The sequence below is a fragment of the Sebastes fasciatus genome, chromosome 21, assembly GCF_043250625.1.
Source record: "Sebastes fasciatus isolate fSebFas1 chromosome 21, fSebFas1.pri, whole genome shotgun sequence".
Taxonomy (NCBI): Eukaryota; Metazoa; Chordata; class Actinopteri; order Perciformes; family Sebastidae; genus Sebastes; species Sebastes fasciatus.
Genome location: NC_133815.1, coordinates 7,312,770 through 7,336,279, shown reverse-complemented (window position 1 = coordinate 7,336,279; position 23,510 = coordinate 7,312,770). Strand labels below are relative to the sequence as shown.

The following is a 23,510-nucleotide window of genomic DNA, read 5'->3' as shown; positions in this document are numbered from 1 at the left end:
AGGGGCCATTCTGCTGCAGATTGACTAATTTTTTCCACTTTTAGTACGTCTTGTTGATGATATTTTGTACCTTAACTTAAAGCTGAAGTAGGCGAGATTGGAGCAAATATGATTAAAAAAAGTTATTTTTATAAAAACGGTCGCTATACCGTGACAGAAGTACGTGAAACAGATAACCTGAAAAAAATCATGTGCCTCTGTGTCCTACGGTGTCCTCCGGTGCTCCTAACGGCATCTGCAAGATTTCACATACCGGAGGAAAACAAGCAGTAAGCGCTGATCTGAGGTCTTCTGTCCAGCTGCCGTCTATGAGAGCCGGCTGTCAATCACTCGCGAACCCCGACCAAACGGTCAAACTAGGCAGCGCTGATCAAATATGAATCAATATTCTGTTACGTTAATGCCTATTTCTCTCCTCAAATGTTTTCAGAATCATCTTGTAGTGCACGGTTTAGCGGTAAAATGAGAACGTTTTGTGACGCCGCCGCCATTGTGGAATCTGGTGAAGGAACGTCAAATTCTGGTCACATGAGCGGAGCACAGCCAATAGGAACGCTCTCTCAATGAAATGACCTGTGATTGGTCAAAGTCTCCCGTCACGGGCTAGATTTTCTAAAGCCTGAAAACAGAGCCATGATAAGGTGCAGAAGTCTAGTTATCTCTCAGAACACTTGAATTACATTATGCTGAAAGATTATTATGGAAATTTTTACCCAATGATGCTAAAAATATACTGCCTACTGCCACTTTAAATAAAGGATCTGGATACTTCACACTACTGCAAATTTGTTGGGGAGTTTGTTTTGTATTATTGCTAAATCCTATGAAAAGGTGTCCCGTGTCTTTATTTTTTATCAAAGTGGTTGGTTTCTGGACATATTATAGTAATGCTGTCGTGCACATCTGCTGTGTGCACTCTGGACAGGAACTTGTATACGACACTGTGCATACTGTACTTTACTCAATGCACAAAGCGTGGGAAGTATAGAGAGAGAAAATAAGGGCCTTTGTATGTCATTTTCTTTAAAAAAAAAAAAAAAAAAGCTCTCTGTTACATAATCTCTCCCGTAAGGGCTGTTGACTGACTGGATCACATGGAAACTGTTATAAAATCAGCTTTCAATAGGTTAGGTAAACTGAGAGAAAGGCTTTCACACTTGTCACGCTACATCCTTCTTGGCATAGCTGATTATTATGACAAGTCAAGTTTGTGCATGTTCATCACATCTGTTGAAAGTGACTCTACTGATCCCAGATAAAGCTCCTGGAGCAGTTCCTGTGAATAGTATCAGTATTGGTTGCTAATTGAGATGTCATCACAGATTAATATCAAAAATAATATTTGGCACATTTGTCCCTCTTTTATATCCATCAATAACGGTCCATTAGTCAAATATGTTTCCCTTCAAAGGTCATGCTTGTGTCACTCTGCAGGATGCTGTACCACCTGTGCATGAGTGAGTGACTCAAGAGTATTTGTGCGCTCATGACGATACATGATACATGTGAACTGGTGGGTGTAAAAGTAAATGATTCTGATAACAGCCAGATGTTTCTTTTTTTTTGTTTTAATTTCCCTTTAGCTCTGTTTTACCAAGTTTTAGTCTCCTATTAGCTCTGTTTTACCTCGTTTTAATCTCCTTTTAGCTCCGTTTTATCTAGTTTTAATCTCTTTTTAGCTCTGTTCTATCATGTTTTAATCTCCTTTTAGCTCTGTTTTACCTAGTTTTAATCGCCGTTTAGCCCTGTTTTACAATTTTAATCTCCATTTAGCTCTGTTTTAACATGTTTTAATCTCCTTTTAGCTCTGTTTTACCTAGTTTTAATCGCCGTTTAGCCGTTTTACAACTTTAATCTCCGTTTAGTTCTGTTTTACCTGGTTTTAATCTGATTTGTGTTCTATTTAACCATGTTTTAATCTCCTTTTAGCTTTGTTCTATCAAGTTTTAATCTTCTTTTAGCTCCGTTTTATATATTTTTAATCTCTATTTAGCTCTGTTTACCATGTTTTGTCATGTCCTGTGTTGATATATACCTTAAAGCTCCTTTTTTTTATGTGATCATGAAATCTATCAAATTGTTCTGATGACATGCAGCTAGTTTTTGTTAATTAAAAAAAATACAAAATTAAAACACCTTATTCAACTCTTCTTCTGCACATCATGCTTTATTCTCTCACCAATGTTTGTGGCTGCTGTCAGTCATCAGGGCGGCACCTGAGGCTGTTTCCAGTTTCCTGTTATTCAACCACAGACTGATGAAAATCAGTTTGATCATCCTCAAAGAAGAACTCTGCCAGGATGTCGTAATGGATCGAACGCTGATGTTGCAATGGAACGAACAATTCACTTTCACTCCTCAGCAATATAGCCTACGTCAGGGGTGCCCAATACGTCGATCGCGATCTACCGGTCGATCGCGAAGGTAGTGTGGGTAGATCGCATGGCATTAAAAAAAAAAAAAAATTTTTTTTTTTTTTTTTTTTAAATAAATAGACGTCAGCCTATCATCCATCCTCACTATGAAATGTGTCACTTGATTGACATACAGGGCAGCCAGTCTGACATCTGATCTTTTCTGACACATGGGTCACCACGCATGCGCAAACAAGCGCGCCAAGTGCGGCAAAACTCTATCAAGCTACCGAGTTGCCTAGTTAGCCTCCAATTTATTTCTTCTAAACTTAAGAAAGGGTATAAAAATGAGTGGGGGAGCTGGACCAAGTAAGAAGCCAAAAACCTACCACTTCCATACGGACTGGGAGGAGGACTTTTTTTTCACAATGTCATATTCGAAGTGCGTTTGCCTCATCTGCCAGTCTACCATTGCTATTCCGAAGAAGGGAAATGTGGAGCGCATTTTCGGACTGTTCACAAAAACTACAACACTGACTTCCCTCCGAAAAGCGAGCTGAGAAAGAGAAAGGTGAAGGAACTAAAATCCCAGTTGTCCGGACAGCAGTCATTTTTCTCACAGCTGACCACAAAAGCGAAGGCAGCCACCGAAGCATCATTCCGGGTGAGTCACTTCATCATTAAGAACAAGAAGTCCTTCCAAGACGGAGAGATGGTAAAAGAGGCATTCGTTGCAGCAGCTGACTCGTTGTTCCGAGGTTTTAAAAACAAACCAGAAATATTATCTTCAATCAAAGCTCTCCAGCTATCAAGAAGTACAGTTACACGGCGCAGTGAAGCCGTGGCCGAGGATTTGACCCAGCAACTTTGGAAGGATATCGTGGACTGCGAGTGTTTCTCACTGCAATTGGACGAGTCTACAGACGTGAGTGACACAGCCCAGTTGTGCATTTTTATTCGGATGGTGTTTCCCGATATGACTGCAAAAGAGGAGCTGTTAACAGTACTGCCCATGAAAGAACACACGCGAGGAGAGGACATTTTTCAGTCTTTCAAAAACTTTATCGAGAAAACCCAGCTCCCAGTGTGGAAATTGGTGTCCATCACCACGGACGGAGCGCCCGCGATGGTTGGCCGCTCAAATGGATTTATTGCCAAGTGCAGGGAGGACGATGCTTTCCCAGACTTCCTCAATTACCACTGCATAATACACCAACAAGCGTTATGCGCAAAAATGCTCAACATGAAAGAGATAATGGATGTGGCAATGAAGATCGCCTGTTCTATTCGTGCCAGATCTCTTCAAAGACGGCTATTCCGTGCGCATCTGGAGAAGGCTGACTGCGACCACTCTGAGTTGTTGCTACACACTGACGTGAGATGGCTTAGTAGAGGGAAATTCCTGCAAAGATTTCGAGAGCTCTGTCCGGAGATTAAGGAGTTTTTCCGTGTAGCTAAACATGCAGAATACAACCAACTAAATGACGATCAGTGACTGCTAGACTTAGCATTTTTAACCGATCTGACCAACATGTTAAATGACCTGAATGTAGAGCTGCAAGGAAAAGACAAAATCGTAATCAATATGATCAGCTCAGTTAATGCTTTCAAACGGAAAATGCAACATCTGTCCTCAAAGATGCAGCGCCATGATTTGGCAAACTTCCAGAACCTCGCGTCAGAGCTGGAGACGCAAGGCAAGGCGTGTGTGCAACTTGACAGTGCACGCTACACAGAGCAGATTGAGAACTGTCTGTCAGAGTTTGACAGACGCTTTCAAGACTTTGTTTTACTGGAGCCAGTCGCTACATTCATGTGCTACCCTTTTCGGGAAGATGCTGAGGTTGATTCACTCGCATCAAAAATTGCAACACTGTTTCACCTGAACTCATCTGGAGTGGAGGATGAGATTTTGACACTACAAACTGACATTCAGCTTAAGTCCAGGGCTCATGGACAGTTCTGGAACTTACTCACAGAGGAAAAGTACCTCAACATGAGGAAATGTGCTACCTCCTTGACTGCATTATTCGGCTCCACTTATTTATGCGAGTCAGCCTTTTCCCACATGAAGATTATTAAGTCCAAATACCGTTCCACCTTGACTGATGATCATTTGGAAGTGTGCTTGAGGCTGGCTATCAGCAGCTACTGTCCGGACTATGCATCCCTAGCTGATTCCATTCAGTGCAAGTCATCAGAATAAGGTAATGACAAAAAATGTACAGAGTTATATTGTACAATATGGGTTCATGCAGTTATGCAAGTTACACCAACATATATTGTACATATAAAGAATACTCAATATATTTATAAATAAATATATGTTTTGCATTTTTATAGTAGGTAGATCATTTTGACTTGGTCATTTTATAAGTAGCTCGCATGCTGAAAAAGTGTGGGCACCCCTGGCCTACGTCCTTTGATGTTACTACTCAATTCAATTTATTTTTGTATAGCATCAAATCACAACAGAAGTTATCTCAAGACGCTTTATATATAGAGCAGGTCTTAGACCGTATACCATAGTTTAGAGACCCAACAAGATCCACCAAGCGCGCTGTGGCCAGGAACAACTCCCCAATTAGTGGGAAGAAACCTGGAGCAGAACCGAGCTCTGGGTGGGCGTCCATCTGCCGAGACCGGCTGGGGGGATAGATCGATAGAGATAGAGATAGAGAGAGAGAGAGAGAGAGAGAGAGAGAGAGAGAGAGAGAGAGAGAGATCACCACTGCTTATTTCTAGTCGGTGCAAAACCTCACCTCATTGAGTCTGTGACTGGGGACTGGCCATTGTTCCGATAGCCAAATAGTCCGAAAAATTTACTGTTGGACAAAAATATATGTATATATTTTTTCCCCGGAGCCTCGTGGGCTATTTTACATAGTCTGTCCCGGAGGTTTGAGCCCAAGTAAGCCTGTGCATTCAGACAGCGGTGTAGGGAGAGTGTGTATTTTCGGATAAACGGGACTTCGGAACACTGGGTGTTTGATTTCGTAATATCGAGCTGTCGGACTAATGGGCTTTCGGTCAAATGGTGCATTTTTCGGACTATTGGGCAGTTGGAATAATGGCATGGCAGCCTGGGATCTGCCCTAAGTCAGTTTAGAGTATCCGGAAGTTAGCCCACTACATAAAAATGTTACATCAAAATAGCCGCCGCTCTGACCGTTCACCTGATTATTCAACTCTTCATCAGGATAAATGATACATGTGCACCAGTCTGTGTAAAAGTAAATGATTCTAATAACAGCCAAATGTCTCTTTTTCTGCCTGCAGGATGAAGGTAACTTTGTTGTCTTTGGCTGGAAGCCTGCGTGGATCAGACGTTGTCTGCCTGTGCATGCAGGCTGACTGCAACCTGGTCATGCACGACGAGAGAGAGGAACCCAGGTGGCACACAAACTCTGCCAAACCCGATTGTAACATGTCGTCTTCACCCGACCAACGACTGCAAACCGGTGGTGCACAGGCAATGTTAAGAGATTTGGAGCTCTGCTGACTCCAACGGCATGAAGTGATATATATGTGACATATGAGTTGTGTTATAGTAAACATAACAACATGAAAATATACTGAATAAACTCATCTAATGGTGGAGCAGACTGGTACTGGGTCTCAGTGGTGGAAGAATTAACTAGCAATATGGTATTATATTATGCCAATACCATGATGTAAAAATACTCGTTACGAGTACAAGTCCTGCATTCAAAATGTTGTAAAAGTGTGAAAGTACAATCAGCGATATGTTCTCTAAAATTTGCATTCATGCCGTCTGTTTTCACAGTAAGTTTGCAGCATTGATGGATTTGAAGCAAAATCTGGCAAACAAGATGGAAAAACAGCCTCCGGACTTTCATCCAAACACATAACTGGGGCTTATCTCGTGTTTTGTCTCGTTATCTTCTATCACTATGGTTAGAAAAACACTACGTTACTAAAGGTCAGGGTGTGTAGCTAGCCATTAATATGTTGAATTCACTGCCAAAATGGGATAGATGGTAATCAAAAGTGTTGTGTTTAGACTTGTTAAAGACCAAACTCTTCACACGTTACCTTTCACATTGTGTATTCTGCTTGGGAAAGAGCAAAGTGTCACGTTCTTATGAGAAGAAGATGAGAGAGGAAAGGGGAATGTTTTACTGCAGCTGCGCCACACAGGGGAGCCAATAGATAGTTGACATCAGTGTATTCACTAGGTGCTTCAGAGACAAACATTCACTTATCTCTTAAGCAAACAAATACATATATCTGATTAACTTGTGTAGCATACAAAAACGTTCTTGTTGCATGCAACCAGATAAAGAATATTACTTGAAGTTGTTGTGCTCATCATTTGTATAATTACGTGTGCAATTTACTTACTGTATCTGCAGCATATTTACATTTCTCTGCCAGAGCCAGACGTCCACAGTGGCAATATTTTATGTGCAAACATGGGAAGGAGCAAAGTGTAATTTTCTTCATTACATTACTTTTAGGTTGGAGGGAGGTGACATTTGTCTCTTTATCTGGTCTAATTCTTCCAGTTACATAACAAGTGTATAATCTTGGTATTTTGCAGCTGGGCCCAGGCGATGGTGCACACACAAGAGCTTACTTTACACTAAAAGGTCAGCTGTGACATGTACACTTCATTTGGAGGAAATGTAGTATGGGAGTGTTAACTATTTGTTTTTCCATCTTTAATACAAAAAATATGATGCTGCTCCGGGTCACTTTGTCATCTATGGCTGGAAGCCTACGTGGGCTTCAGACACTCATGGATCAGACATGTCCGACTGTGCATGCAAGCTGACTGCAACCTGGTCATGTACAGCAAGAATACTGAACTCAGGTGGCACACAAACTGCCAGAGGCGACCGTAAAACGTGCCGCCTTTACCTGACCAACGAAGGCAAACTGGTGCTGAACAAGGAATCTGAAGAGATTTGGAGCTCTGAAAAGAAACAGAGGCATGAAGTGATTAATTGTATGTGGAAGTCATGTTTGGATGTCAGCTTGAGACGCCAGTAAACCTGCCTTCTGTATAATCTGGGCATCAAATAAAAGCAATTTTTCACAATGCATGAATTTGTGTGTCAAACTTTCAACTTTTTCCCCATGGAAAAAACAAAAATCACAATAAATCGCAATATCGAATTGCAGTACTTAAAAATCGCAATATATATCAAATCAGCACCCAAGTATCGTGATAGCATCGATCGGGAGATAGGTGTGTCATGCAGAAACCTACGTCAGGTCATGATGTGGGGAAAAAGGATTTTTAGAAGGACTTGAAGGGAAAATAGCATTTTGATGCGAAAACATACTTTGACCAAAATGTGAATGTTGGGATTTGAATACATGAAGAACACCAGTGGGAAGATACAGGATGATAGAAAAACCTAAAAACAAAAGTACAGAGAAAATAGAAAGAAGCTGAGAGAGATTTTGACCCACTCCTCTCTGGTAAAGCAACACAAGAGCGATTGTTGAGCTGGTTTATCAGGTCTGACGGGAGTGCTGTTCCGAGGAATCGTATCAGTTTTGGCAGAGTTCACCTCCTCATGCTTTAGAAGGGCCGGTCAAGGAAATCTATTGTCAGGATCTTGTTAATATTGGCAGTTGTGTGTTAATGATACACCTCCACACTTATCTGCACCCATAAAAAAACATGCAAACTTTATAAATTTCCCTCCGGGGATCAACAAATTATTTCTGATTCTGACTACATGTTTGCGATGTTGATCAAGAAGACAATGACACTCCTGAGAAAAAAGAGAGGCATGGCACTTCCATCTCTGTCCTTCACACCTCTCTCCTCCTCCAGCTTAGGTATATAAATGGACTGGATTTCACGTCTTGCACTTCACTCCTTTTCTTCTGCTTGCAGTCTGACTTAGGAAGGACATTCAACCCTGTAAGTATTCTACACTTTTATACTGATGGATGGATTCAGACATGTCTCTGTTTAATGCATGAATGAGTCATTGCAGTTAATTGTTAAATGTGTGCTGTTGAAATGAAGTTTATGAAATTGGTATTTATGTTGCAGAATCATGAGCAGGAACTACTTGTCCAAAAATGATGAGCTCCGCAAGGGAGACTCTCTGGTGTCCAACAACAGGGAGTTTAAGGCCGTCTTCCAGGTGAGATAACTCAGAATATTTGTGCACTCCAGACGTTTATCAGGATGCATGATATATGAACACTTATCTGTGGACAAGTTAATGCAAAAGTAAGAGAACAAGTGTTAGGAAATGCACATTCTGATAACAGTCAAACGTTTCTTTTTCTGCCTGCAGGAGGATGGTAACTTTGTCCTCTATGGCTGGAAGCCTTTATGGGCTTCAGACACTTATGGAACAGACGCTATCCGCCTGTGCATGCAGGCTGACTGCAACCTGGTCATGTACAACAAGGAAAGCGAACCCAGGTGGCACACAAATTCTTCCAAAGGCGACAGCAACATGTGCCGCCTTTACCTGACCAACGAGGGCAAACTGGTGCTGAACAAGGAATCTGATGAGATTTGGAACTCTACTAACGACAAAGGCATGAAGTGATTCATTGTATGTGAAAGTCATGTTTGGATGTCAGCTTCAGTCACCAGTAAACCTGCCTGCTGTGTAATCTGGCATCAAATAAAAGCATTTTTTCACAATGCATGAATTTGTGTCTTCTTTCTCTTTGTAGTGAGCTATGATCAGGCCAAAGTGTGTCTCTGTATCTCAGCTCTTGTGAATGAACAACTCTTTTACTTACAGAGTGACAGTTTAACATATTGAATAGATACACTGTGTGATTTTAAGCCACATTTGTGGTGAACTCAAAGCAAATAAAACATGGAAACTGAGTTGAAATATGAGTTGTGTTACACTCAGATGTTAGAAGTAGCTAAAACACAGGGGGTTTACAACATAACAACATGAAAATAAAAATAAATAAATGTTATTATTCAGGTGAAGCAGACTAGTACTGGGTCTTAGTGGTGGAAGAAGTTTTCAGATCTCTGTGTCCCTGGCCCGATCCCAATGTCCCCCCTAAGACCTTAAGCTCTGGAGAAATAGTTGATGAATAAACCAGGTGTGTAATATAGTCTGAGGCTTGCATATCTCTGATTTCATGTGGTTTTTTAATGTATCATAAATCCTTAAAATGTTAACGTTTATGTGTAAATTTAAATATGCCTGGCTGAACACCCCATGTGCCGTCTTGTGTAGATTTTGACCCACTCCTCTCTGGTAACAACAACAACAACACTAGAGCGATTGTTGAGCTGGTAGTAGTAGATAGATTGTGGCTTTGCGCGTGCATGTGAAATGCGCGTGCATGTGCGTGTGTGTGTGTGTGTGTGTGCACGTGTGTGTGTGTGTATGTGCGTGAGTGTGGGTGTGTGTGTGTGTGTGTGCACGGCATGAAGTGATTCATTGTATGTGAAAGTCTGAGTTGAAATATGAGTTGTGTTACACTCAGATGTCATCGTTTTGTTATCCAATCAGGCTAAAACTAGGACTGAAACTAGCTAAAACAGAGCTAAACATGTAGATTAAAACTAGGCAAAAGAGAGCTAAAGGGACATTAAAACATGGTAAAAAAAGAGAGCTAAATTGAGATTAAAACTAGAACAGAGCAGAAACAGAACTGACAAGATCCTAACAATTGATTTCTTTTATATTCAAAGCATGAGGAGGTGAACTCTGCCAAAACTGATACGATTCCCCAGAACAGCACTCCCTTCAGACCTGATAAACCAGCAGTAGTAGATAGATTGTGGCTTTGCGCGTGCATGTGGAATGCGCGTGCATGTGCGTGTGCATGTGCGTGTGCATGTGTGTGTGTGTGTGTGTGTGTGTGTGTGTGTGCACGCACGCACACACTGGTGACCCTGGTGACCTTTTTGTAACCCTAGGGCAGCTGTTAATTATTGGTAGTATACAGCATATGGGAGATCCTTCTTTTCTCTGCTGCTTTCCTCTTCTGTGGGTGTTTTTTTTCCTTCCTGTTGGTATTCTGGACACAGAAGCACTCAGGCCCAAGCTTCCTCCTGTGATATGTGCTGTACTGCTCTCGTTCCTTTTTTTCCTCCGCGCCTCCACATCTCACTAAATGGCAGGCGAACACAGACAGGACTCAGCTGGTTGACTGACTCCTTGAGTTCACACCAACAATGGCTGGCGGTGGGAGACAGGGCTGCTTCGATGAATATAGCCCCCCATAAACTAGAATCATTTCTCTCCTTCTCTCTCTCCCTCTCTCTATACGTCTCTTCCTTTTTCTCTCTTAGCGAAAGAGTGCTGCCGCTGTCAGAGTCTGAGTGATGTAAGGGTAAACTTGCACTGACCTCTGTTCTGGTAATAAGGATGGAGTGACAGAGCCTTCATCACGACACAAGCCCGGGAGTGAGGGAAAGGGAGATAGACTGTGTGTATGTGTGTGTTTCTTAAAAAATGGGTGGCGCCAGCAGTCCCTACATCATAGTTTATGAAGGTTAAGCAAAAATGTCTCTAAATTTCATCATTCTCAGCAAAAGCGCGAGAGAGGACCAAACAAAGAGGAATAAACCTCTCAGCGGCTGGGAACTTCTGAGGTTTAGGAGAAAAAGTCGCATCAAAAGCAACAAGCATCCTGGGTAATTCTTGATGAGTACGGTTGCCATGGTGAAGTCCAGCCAGTCCTTTCAGTCTCCGCGTCTGACATTAGAGCAGTCGGAGCTTCGGGGGCCCCCCGGTGGGAAAAAAGCTACTTAACATTAACGGGAGGCCTTCGACTCCACCACTCTGCTTTTCACCTTAATTTGACTGAGGAGCACGCTGCTGTTTATTGAAATGCACAGAAAAAATATAGTGTGTACAGAGCAGCAGGCGGGAGTCTGAGCACGAGGGTACTTTAGGTCAACAATGGGAAACATTTTCATGCGTTTGCATGTCCCCTCGTAATACAGGGCTTCCTGCCCTTGAGCCATTAGAGAGGATTGAGTGAGCACACCGGACACAGCACTTTCTCTGGTTACTACCAAGGATGACTAACGCTGTGTTGTATCACAGGAGGAAGCTTGGGCCTGAGTGCTTCTGAGTCCAGAATACCAACAGGAAGAAAAAAAAACACCCACAGAAGAGGAAAGCAGCAGAGAAAAGAAGGATCTCCCATATGCTGTATACTACCAATAATTAACAGCTGCCCTAGGGTTACAAAAAGGTCACCAGGGTCACCAGTGTGTGCGTGCGTGCACACACACACACCCACACTCACACACACACACGCACATACACATACACACACACACACACACACACACACACACACACACACACACACACACACACACACACACTCACACCCACGCACATACACACACACACACACACACACACACACACACATGCACACGCACACGCACACACACGCGCATTCCACATGCACGCGCAAAGCCACAATCTATCTACTACTGCTGGTTTATCAGGTCTGAAAGGAGTGCTGTTCTGGGGAATCGTATCAGTTTTGGCAGAGTTCACCTCCTCATGCTTTGAATATAAAAGAAATCAATTGTTAGGATCTTGTCAGTTCTGTTTCTGCTCTGTTCTAGTTTTAATCTCAATTTAGCTCTCTTTTTTTACCATGTTTTAATGTCCCTTTAGCTCTCTTTTGCCTAGTTTTAATCTACATGTTTAGCTCTGTTTTAGCTAGTTTCAGTCCTAGTTTTAGCCTGATTGGATAACAAAACGATGACATCTGAGTGTAACACAACTCATATTTCAACTCAGTTTCCATGTTTTATTTGCTTTGAGTTCACCACAAATGTGGCTTAAAATCACACAGTATATCTATTCAATATGTTAAATTGTCACTCTGTAAGTAAAAGAGTTGTTCATTCACAAGAGCTGAGATACAGAGACACACTTTGGCCTGATCATAGCTCACTACAAAGAGAAAGAAGAAAGAAAGAAATTCATGCATTGTGAAAAATTACTTCTATTTGATGCCAGATTACACAGCAGGCAGGTTTACTGGTGACTCAAGCTGACATCCAAACATGACTTTCACATACAATGAATCACTTCATGCCGTTGTCGTTAGTAGAGTTCCAAATCTCATCAGATTCCTTGTTCAGCACCAGTTTGCCCTCGTTGGTCAGGTGAAGGCGGCACATGTTGCAGTCGCCTTTGGCAGAATTTGTTTGCCACCTGGGTTCGCTTTTCTTGTTGTACATGACCAGGTTGCAGTCAGCCTGCATGCACAGGCGGACAGCGTCTGTTCCATGAGTGTCTGAAGCCCATATAGGCTTCCAGGCATAGAGGACAAAGTTACCATCCTCCTGCAGGCAGAAAAAGAAACGTTTGACTGTTATCAGAATGTGCATTTCCAAACACTTGTTCTCTTTCTTCTGCATTAACTTGTCCACAGGTCGGTGCTCATTTATCATGCATCCTGATAAACGTCTGGAGTGCACAAATATTCTGAGTTACTCACCTGGAAGACGGCCTTAAACTCCCCGTTGTTGGACACCAGAGAGTCTCCCTTGCGGAGCTCATCATTTTTGGACAAGTAGTTCCTGCTCATGATTCTGCAATAAAAACAAAATCTCTCTTGAATCCATATAAAACACTGAAAATGCATCATCAAACATATGTTTTGTGAGTTGGTTTGACATTTAATTTATTTAACAGCAGTTTTTACTCAATAGTAGTTATTTTTCACCGTACATTAGTTATACCCACAATAAGACTCATGCACATTTCATAAGCTTAACTTCAACAGCACAGACTTAATAATTAACTGCAATGATTCCTTCATGCATTAAACTCTGACATGTATGAATCCATCCATCAGTATAAAAGTGTAGAATACTTACAGGATTGAATGTCCTTCCTAAGTCAGACTGCAAGCAGAGGAAAAGGAGTGAAGTGCAAGATGTGAGATTCACTCCATTTATATACCAAAGCTGGGGGTGGAGAGAGGAAGGGAGAACAGAGAGGGGAGTGTCCCCCTCTTTTTTTGAATGAGAACAGAATGTGCTTTTCCTCTTGAACTGCTTGAACCCCCACAAAACATCGAAACCTTGCAGTCAAAGTCAGAATCATTAATGTCATTAATCATTGATCCCCGGGGGGGGACTTGATAAAGTTGTGCAGGTACTTATGACATGTTTGACAGAGGGACTGTCATTGATGGATGTGAAAGAGGGACAAACACTCTGTGATATATTATGAAACATTGTGTCCATTTAAAAAAAAGTTTCTTTTACTTTATTATTGTTATTATTTACTTATTTATTTATTTTTTCATCTCACTTATTATTGTAAGTGCTGGTATTATTATTGTTATTGATATTATTATCATGACCATCATCATCATCTATTTTTATTATTAATAATTATTATTATTAACCCACGACTGTGTGTCAACAAGAGCTTCAAACACCATCGTGAAGTTTGCGGACGACACAGCAGTTGTGGGGTTGATCTCCCATGGCGACGAGATGGCTTACAGGGAGGAGGTGACCACCCTGGAACAGTGGTGTCAGAACAACCACCTCTCCCTGAACATCTCAAAGACCAAGGAGGTCATATAATTAATTCGACACATTCTTACACAAAAATATTTCTTATACTGTATATACTGTATATATTCTTAATACATATGTTCTTAATATGCCCTTGTATAAAGTATTTCCTTTTATAATTGTAATGTAAATGTAAATGTAATATCATTTATTATTTAATGGAGCTTCCCAGCGAAAAGTATTTCACACGTTTGTGCCTGTACAACCAGCGTGACAATAAACATCTTGAATCTTGAATCTTGAATCTTGAATATATGTGTATGTGTATATACTGTATTATATATATATATATTTTACACATTTATTTTCTTTTTGTTTTGTTTTTGCTCCCCCTATGCTCTTCACATAAAAGGAAGGATGTCTGTATGTGTTTAAAAGTAGATATATGTCATATATGACCATCTAGCCTCATTCAATGCCAAACACACACCCCTAATCCACATCACACACACACACACACACACACACACACATGACACTCCCATATTAAGCATTTCCTCCAAATGAATGAATGTCACAGCTGACCTTATAATGTAAAGCGCTTGTATGTGTGCACCATTGCCTGCGTCCAACTGCAAAATACCAAGATTATACACTTGTTCGGCTATGTAACTGTAAGAAGAACTGATACTTTCACCTTCCTCAGACTTAAAAAGCAATCTCATCTCAGAGTACAAAATGTTCCTTCCCAAGAAGAATACAGAGGGTTGGGTCCACATTTTACAAATTGATCTAAATCCCCTTTTGGCAGTGAATTCAACATGTTTTTAAGGTTAGCTACACACCTGGCATCTCACCATAGAAGATGACAAGACACAACACAAGAGAGGCTCATATGAACCAAAGTCTGGGGGCTGTTTTTCTATCTCGTAAAACTAAAACTAGATCAAACAGAACTAAACTGGAGATTCAAACTAGGTAGAACTCTGCTAAAATTATATTAAAACTTGGTAAAAATTAGTTTAAGCTAAAAGGTGATTAAAACTAGGTAAACCAAGAGTTAAAATGGGGATTAAAACCAGGTAAAACAGAGTTCAGAGGAGATTAAAACTAGGTAAAACAGAAATAAAAGGAGATTAAAACCAGGTAAAAGTAAAACTAGATAGAACAAAGCTAAAAGGAGATGGTTAAACATGGTTTAACCTGGTTAAATAGAACAAAAATAAGATTAAAACCAGGTAAAACGGAGCAAAAAGGAGATTAAAACATGGTAAAACGGAGCTAAAGGGAGATTAAAACTAGTTATTACACAACGTTGTAGAATACTCAATTCTGATTGGTCAATCACGGCGTTCTACGGTCTGCTATTTCTTTATAGCAGACACCGACGTAGTGACCAGCTCGCTGTACATTATCTCTTACGTAAAACAGAGCTGAAGGGAGATTCAAACTGGGTAAAACAGAGCTAAAAGGAGACTAATAGATTAGATAAAGATTATACACTTGTCACGTAACTGGAAGATAAAGCTCCAACTGTCACCTCCCTCCCTCCAGACAAAAAGCAACGTGTGATGAAAATACATATCGTCCTCTCATCTGAGTACAAAGTGACACTCTGTTCACACCCCCAAGCAGAATACAGAGCAATAAATCCCCTTCTGGCAGTGAATTCAACATATTTGTAAGTTTAGCTACACCCCTGACATATAGGGGACATATGTTTTTCTCACCATAGAAGATGACAAGACACGACACGAGAGACGATCATATGAACCAAAGCCTGGGGGCTGTTTTCTGTTTGACATCAAACTACCACAGCTCATCAATGCTGCAAAACTTACTGTGAAAACAGACGGCATGAAAGCAAATGACAACATATTGCTGATTATACTTTCAGACTTTCCAGGCAAAAACATTGTTTTTCATGCACTAGTCAATTTTGAGATTCGGGGCTATTTTGCATCTTAATAAAAACAATACAGTGGTGTTTGCTTTTGGCCCGTGGTCCACCATTGAATTTCATTGTTGGCCCTCCAAGGGAAAAAAGGTTTGGGCACCTCTGGACTAGTGGAAAGAAAACATCCAAAATACACATTTAGGTGTTTATTTTACTACTTTGTTTATTTGCGTCCGTAGATTTCTCCTGTTAGCATTAGATAATGCCTCTTATGCATATTTAACATAAAATGTCATAAAAACAAAAATAATTGTCTTAAAGGGACTGTTTGTAACTTTGTAAGCGTATAAATGTAGCGGGTCGGCACACATGCGCGCTCGCATATGCGCGTTCGCGTGTAGCCGCTGTACCCTCCTCCTCTGCCTGCTCGCCTTCACTCAGACAGCGCGCGTCCTCGATCAGCTCGCTCCACCTCTAGTCGTGAACGCGCGCTCACTCCACACTGCAGAAGAGTTAGTTTAGCTCTGAGAATATCTAGTGAATGCACAGGGGACGTTTGTGCAGAAATAACTGCTGCAGCTCCTCCAGACCAACAGAGGTTTTCCGTGTCTTGTGAAGTGACGGAGCTGTGCAGAGAGTTACGTTGTCTTCTCGACAGGAAAAGCCAACACTAGGATCAGATCTAAATCATGTTCATGGAGAGACCTTCGTCTGGTCAGCTAACATTACTGCCAAGCAGCTGAAATATAGAGTGATATTGTGCTTTTAGCTGACGTGTGTCGCCTCACTGTTTTGAGCGATGCTCGTTCAGGTATATTTGGAGCGAGCAAGCGCGAGCCCGACGCTGACTTTCGTTGATTTCACGGCCACAGGTGTCGCTGTTAAGAAGCATTTCTGAAAGTTACAAATAGTCCCTTTAAAGGGACTGTTTGTAAGAATCAGAAATGCTGAATGATGAATAAATTAATAAATAAGTAAATAATAACAATAATGAAGTAAAAAAAACTTTTTTTTTAAATGGACACAATGTTTCATAATATATCGCCGATTGGTATCAACGTATTTGTCCCTCTTTCACATCCATCAATGACAGTCCCTCTGTCAAACATAGTCATAAGTACCTGCACAACTTGATCAAGTCCCCCCCGGGGATCAATGATTAATGACATTGATGATTCTGACTTTGACTGCAAGGTTTCGATGTTTTGTGGGGGTTCAAGCAGTTCAAGATGACACTCCCCTCTCTGTTCTCCCTTCCTCTCTCCACCCCCAGCTTTGGTATATAAATGGAGTGAATCTCACATCTTGCACTTCACTCCTTTTCCTCTGCTTGCAGTCTGACTTAGGAAGGACATTCAACCCTGTAAGTATTCTACCCTTTTATACTGATGGATGGATTCATACATGTCAGAGTTTAATGCATTGAAGAATCATTGCAGTTAATTGTTAAATCTGTGCTGTTGAAGTTAAGCTTATGAAATGTGCATGAGTCTTATTGTGGGTATAACTAATGTACAGTGAAAAATAACTACTATTGAGTAGAAACTGCTGTTAAATAAATTAAATGTCAAACCAACTCACAAAACATATGTTTGATGATGCATTTTCAGTGTTTTATATGGATTCAAGAGAGATTTTGTTTTTATTGCAGAATCATGAGCAGGAACTACTTGTCCAAAAATGATGAGCTCCGCAAGGGAGACTCTCTGATGTCCAACAACGGGGAGTTTAAGGCCGTCTTCCAGGTGAGTAACTCAGAATATTTGTGCACTCCAGATATTTATCAGGATGCATGATAAATGAGCACCGACCTGTGGACAAGTTAATGCAGAAGTAAGAGAACAAGTGTTTGGAAATGCACATTCTGATAACAGTCAAACGTTTCTTTTTCTGCCTGCAGGAGGATGGTAACTTTGTCCTCTATGCCTGGAAGCCTATATAGGCTTCAGACACTCATGGAACAGACGTTGTCCGCCTGTGCATGCAGGCTGACTGCAACCTGGTCATGTACAACAAGGAAAGCGAACCCAGGTGGCAAACAAATTCTGCCAAAGGCGACTGCAACATGTGCCGCCTTCACCTGACCAACGACGGCAAACTGGTGCTGAACAAGGAATCTGATGAGATTTGGAGCTCTACTAACGACAAAGGCAAGAAGTGATTCATTGTATGTGAAAGTCATGTTTGGATATCAGCTTGAGTCACCAGTAAACCTGCCTGCTGTGTAATCTGGGCATCAAATAAAAGCAATTTTTCACAATGCATGAATTAATGTCTTCTTTCTCTTTGTAGTGAGCTATGATCAGGATAAAGTGTGTCTCTGTATCTCAGCTCTTGTGAATGAACAACTTTTTCAATAGGGATCAATAAAGTATTTCCGATTCTGATATTTATTTCCTTGCTGAAGAGAGGGAAGTTGGTCTCCCAAAGTGGCTGCTGTATTAATACCCTCCACCTTAAAGAAGGAGCTTCATTGAGCTGTGAGTGTGACCACAAACGGATTGGGAGGGTGTAAGGGTCGGATTGAGTGTGGACGTTGGGATTGGGCCCGTCTCCAGCTCCTGCTCACCTGACATCCCTTCCCACCTACACACCTGTTAACATTTCCCTCATCAGCTGTGCCTGGCTTTCCCCCGCCCCGCCTCGCCCACCTCCTCACCTGCTTCTCATTCACTCGTCAGCCACTCCCCACACACACCAGTTCACCTCATTGCAGCTGAAACACAGCTGACAGGTAACAGACACGCTCCCGACAGGCAGCTAACTGGCCTCTAGTGTGAACACCCTATGTGTGCATCACGCAGCCACGACGCGACGCTGCTGTCACGGGAGCCTGAAGGGCAGTGTGCCCACGGCTTAAGTTTGCAGCATTGATGAGCTGTGGTAGTTTGATGTAAAACCTGGCAAACAAGGTAGAAAAACAGCTCCCAGACTTTGGTTCATATGATCGTCTCTCGTGTCGTCTCTCGTCATCTTCTATGGTGAGAAAAACAAACGTCCCCTATATGTCAGGGGTGTAGCTAAACTTACAAATATGTTGAATTCACTGCCAGAAGGGGATTTATTGCTCTGTATTCTGCTTGGGGGTGTGAACAGAGTGTCACTTTGTACTCAGATGAGAGGACGATATGTATTTTCATCACACGTTGCTTTTTGTCTGGAGGGAGGGAGGTGACAGTTGGAGCTTTATCTTCCAGTTACGTGACAAGTGTATAATCTTTATCTAATCTATTAGTCTCCTTTTAGCTCTGTTTTACCCAGTTTGAATCTCCCTTCAGCTCTGTTTTACGTAAGAGATAATGTACAGCGAGCTGGTCACCACGTCGATGTCTGCTATAAAGAAATAGCAGACCGTAGAACGCCGTGATTGACCAATCAGAATTGAGTATTCTACAACGTTGTGTAATAACTAGTTTTAATCTCCCTTTAGCTCCGTTTTACCTAGTTTTAATCGCCGTTTAGCTCCGTTTTACCTGGTTTTAATCTTATTTTTGTTCTATTTAACCAGGTTAAACCATGTTTAACCATCTCCTTTTAGCTTTGTTCTATCTAGTTTTACTTTTACCTGGTTTTAATCTCCTTTTATTTCTGTTTTACCTAGTTTTAATCTCCTCTGAACTCTGTTTTACCTGGTTTTAATCCCCATTTTAACTCTTGGTTTACCTAGTTTTAATCACCTTTTAGCTTAAACTCATTTTTACCAAGTTTTAATCTCATTTTAGCAAAGTTCTACCTAGTTTGAATCTCCAGTTTAGTTCTGTTTGATCTAGTTTTACATTTACGAGCTAGAAAAACAGCCCCCAGACTTTGGTTCATATGAGCCTCTCTCGTGTTGTGTCTTGTCATCTTCTATGGTGAGATGCCAGGTGTGTAGCTAACCTTAAAAACATGTTGAATTCACTGCCAAAAGGGGATTTAGATCAATTTGTAAAATGTGGACCCAACCCTCTGCATTCTTCTTGGGAAGGAACATTTTGTACTCTGAGATGAGTGTATTCTTATCAGACATTGCTTTTTAAGTCTGAGGAAGGTGAAAGTATCAGTTCTTCTTACAGTTAAATAGCCGAACAAGTGTTTAATCTTGGTATTTTGCAGTTGGGCGCAGGCAATGGTGCACACATACATGCACTTTACATTATAAGGTCAGTTGTGACAATACACTTCATTCATATGGAGGAAATGCTTAATATGGGAGTGTCATGTGTATGTGTGTGTGTGTGTGTGTGTGTGTGTGTGATGTGGATTAGGGGTGTGTGTTTGGCATTGAATGAGGCTAGATGGTCATATATGACATATATCTACTTTTAAACACATACAGACATCCTTCCTTTTATGTGTAGAGCATAGGGGGAGCAAAAACAAAACAAAAAGAAAATAAATGTGTAAAATATATATATATATAATACAGTATATACATATGATAATAATATCAATAACAATAATAATACCAGCACTTACAATAATAAGTGAGATGAATAAATAAATAAATAAGTAAATAATAACAATAATAAAGAAATGGTTACAATCTCAAATTACCGTTTCATAATACATCATCGATTGGTATCAACGTATTTGTCCCTCTTTCACATCCATCAATGACAGTCCCTCTGTCAAACATGTCAGCCTTCATGCTTTTGTCACAAGTACCTGCACAACTTTATCGATGTTTTGTGGGGGTTCAAGCAGTTCAAGATGACACTCCCCTCTCTGTTCTCCCTTCCTCTCTCCACCCCCAGCTTTGGTATATAAATGGAGTGAATCTCACATCTTGCACTTCACTCCTTTTCCTCTGCTTGCAGTCTGACTTAGGAAGGACATTCAACCCTGTAAGTATTCTACCCTTTTATACTGATGGATGGATTCATACATGTCAGAGTTTAATGCATTGAAGAATCATTGCAGTTAATTGTTAAATCTGTGTTGTTGAAGTTAAGCTTATGAAATGTGCATGAGTCTTATTGTGGGTATAACTAATGTACGGTGAAAAATAACTACTATTGAGTAGAAACTGCTGTTAAATAAATGAAATGTCAAACCAACTCACAAAACATATGTTTGATGATGCATTTTCAGTGTTTTATATGGATTCAAGAGAGATTTTGTTTTTATTGCAGAATCATGAGCAGGAACTACTTGTCCAAAAATGATGAGCTCCGCAAGGGAGACTCTCTGGTGTCCAACAACGGGGAGTTTAAGGCCGTCTTCCAGGTGAGTAACTCAGAATATTTGTGCACTCCAGACGTTTATCAGGATGCATGATAAATGAGCACCGACCTGTGGACAAGTTAATGCAAAAGTAAGAGAACAAGTGTTTGGAAATGCACATTCTGATAACAGTCAAACGTTTCTTTTTCTGCCTGCAGGAGGATGGTAACTTTGTCCTCTATGCCTGGAAGCCTATATGGGCTTCAGACACTCATGGAACAGACGCTGTCCGCCTGTGCATGCAGGCTGACTGCAACCTGGTCATGTACAACAAGGAAAGCGAACCCAAGTGGCACACAAATTCTGCCAAAGGCGACTGCAACATGTGCCGCCTTCACCTGACCAACGACGGCAAACTGGTGGTGGACAAGGAATGTGGAGAGATTTGGAGCTCTACTAACGACAACGGCATGAAGTGATTCATTGTATGTGAAAGTCATGTTTGGATATCATCTTGAGTCACCAGTAAACCTGCCTGCTGTGTAATCTGGCATCAAATAAAAGCAATTTTTCACAATGCATGAATTTGTTTCTTCTTTCGTGAGCTATAATCAGGATAAAGTATCTCTGCATCTTAGCTCTTGTGAATGAACAACTCTTTTACTTACAGAGGGACAGTTTAACATATTGAATAGATACACTGTGTGATTTTAGCCACATTTGTGATGAACTCAAAACATTAAAACGTGAATTGAAATATGAGTTGTGTTATAGCCAACATAACAATATGAAAATAAACTAAATATTTCATCTGATGGTGGCTCCCGTTATCATTCATAGGAGCAGAGTGGTTATTAGTGTCAGTGGTGGAAGAAATAAGTAAAAAATAGCAATAAATACTCCATTACGAGTAAAAGTCCTGCATTCAAAATTATAATCTGTGAGCTAGGACCCCAAATTTGGGCCACCAGTAACATCTCGGGGGAATAATTCTCCTAGTGATTTTTGGCAAGGTATACAGCCCTCCTGCTGGATATGTGATAGCACTGAAGCTGTGGTAGCTTTCTGTGTGTCATCACTTGATTTATAACCCCATGCCAAAACACACTTTTGAAATATTTATGTATTTTATTTCGAATATATTTAACCAGGAAAAGCCTTATTCAGAAATCTCCTTTTCAAGAGTGTCCTTGCCAAGACAGCAGCAGCAGCGCATTAAACAAAGTTTCAGACATACAACAAATAACAGTTGCAGACAATAAAACTTCAGGTTATATTAAACTGGGCCTAGTGCCATGTATAAATGTACCTTGTTATTGTGCATTCAATACTAAGCTATTTCAAATAATACACAGGTTCATATATTCATGTTTTTATTTTAAACATGTGCAAGGTACAGTGAGTAGGGTGGCCATGCCACTGCCATTTATAAACATACCTTGTTAACTGATACCAATGCCAATATCAACAATGTCTGTCAATTGCATGATAATCATGCATACCAGCTATTCAAATTTACATTTTTATTTTAAACAAATGTGGAAATGAAAATGAGTGATGGCCTATTAGTGCCACTGCCATGCATAAACATACCTGTTAATAAATAAAAATAATTAAAAAAATAAATAAATAAAATAAGAATAAGAAGAATAAGAAAATTTCGCGACCCCCCTGCAGTACCTCCGCGGACCCCCTAGGGGTCGCGGATCCCCTGTTGAAGACCTCTGTTCTAGGTCACATAGGGACAAATGGCTCAGACAAAGCATCTGCAGCCTGATGTACCTTCCTCCAGCTCCTTCAATCTAATTTTTTTTTTAATTATTATAATTTTTTTTTAAAACTTTTTATTTTATACGACTTTTAACAAACATACAAACCCCAATACAATGATACAATAACGTTGCAAGACTGGTCCATAAAAAAAGAAAGAAAAATAATAAATACATTTAAAAAAAGATAAAGCATAAATAAAATTGAGGCACTGCACTTATATAGAAGAAAGTATGATGAAATTAAAATGATGAATTCAATAATTGTGTATGTGGATCTGATTCATGCCCAATTATTTTCAAATAAAATTTGAGTTTTAGAGACTTTGTTTCCTGACTTCTGGTGACTTTAAAACGATGAAAATAACAAAATAATAAGTGCACTACAACAGCATGTTTATGTTAAACTTCTAATTTGACCTTTAAATCTCAGGAAAGAAGACTGAATAATTTGCCCTTCTGGCATAAAGTTTGCATGTGAATATCCAGCATAATCTAATATTCATCAGTTATAATTATTTGTTTTGCCCCTGCTGTCTCTTTTTTAGGATTATACATGCTGTACAGTGCCAGAAACAGGTTAGAAAAAGTAAATTTGACAAAAATTGGGAGAAATATGAATTGTGAACGAGGGAGGAAACCGGGAGAGGGCAATGAAAAACGGGAGTCTACCGGGAAAATCCCGAGGCTTGGCAAGTATGCCCTTTTGGCTCATCTGCCAGATACTGGGATATGTCTGGGAGGGATAAAACTATGAGTGGCAACGGGAAGTTTAAGGCTGTCTTCCAGGTGAGATAACTCAGAATATTTATGCACTCCAGATATTTATCAGGATGCATGATACATGAGCACCGACCTGT

General features: G+C 40.6%; 3 protein-coding genes and 1 pseudogene across 3 annotated transcripts; 3 read left to right on the top strand and 1 right to left on the bottom strand.

The window, feature by feature from the left end:
* Window positions 1-8,116: 8,116 nt before the first annotated feature.
* Window positions 8,117-9,004, top strand: LOC141759531 (B-type lectin plumieribetin-like). Its single transcript, XM_074621679.1, has 3 exons — window positions 8,117-8,256; window positions 8,392-8,485; window positions 8,642-9,004. Exons 2-3 carry the CDS (start codon window positions 8,396-8,398, stop codon window positions 8,900-8,902), a joined length of 351 nt encoding a protein of 116 aa, XP_074477780.1. The 5' UTR covers window positions 8,117-8,256; window positions 8,392-8,395; the 3' UTR covers window positions 8,903-9,004.
* A 3,284-nt stretch (window positions 9,005-12,288) lies between these two features.
* On the bottom strand, window positions 12,289-12,900 carry LOC141759381 (B-type lectin plumieribetin-like). The gene is made up of 2 exons (XM_074621392.1): window positions 12,807-12,900; window positions 12,289-12,651 (listed from the first exon to the last, which is right to left on the bottom strand). Exons 1-2 carry the CDS (start codon window positions 12,894-12,896, stop codon window positions 12,391-12,393), a joined length of 351 nt encoding a protein of 116 aa, XP_074477493.1. The 5' UTR covers window positions 12,897-12,900; the 3' UTR covers window positions 12,289-12,390.
* Window positions 12,901-16,953: 4,053 nt separating this feature from the next.
* LOC141759378 (B-type lectin plumieribetin-like) lies at window positions 16,954-17,998 on the top strand (annotated as a pseudogene).
* Window positions 17,999-20,430: 2,432 nt separating this feature from the next.
* Window positions 20,431-21,462, top strand: LOC141759383 (B-type lectin plumieribetin-like). The gene is made up of 3 exons (XM_074621396.1): window positions 20,431-20,562; window positions 20,851-20,944; window positions 21,100-21,462. The coding sequence occupies exons 2-3, from the start codon at window positions 20,855-20,857 to the stop codon at window positions 21,358-21,360; spliced, it is 351 nt and encodes a 116-aa protein (XP_074477497.1). The 5' UTR covers window positions 20,431-20,562; window positions 20,851-20,854; the 3' UTR covers window positions 21,361-21,462.
* Window positions 21,463-23,510: the final 2,048 nt, after the last annotated feature.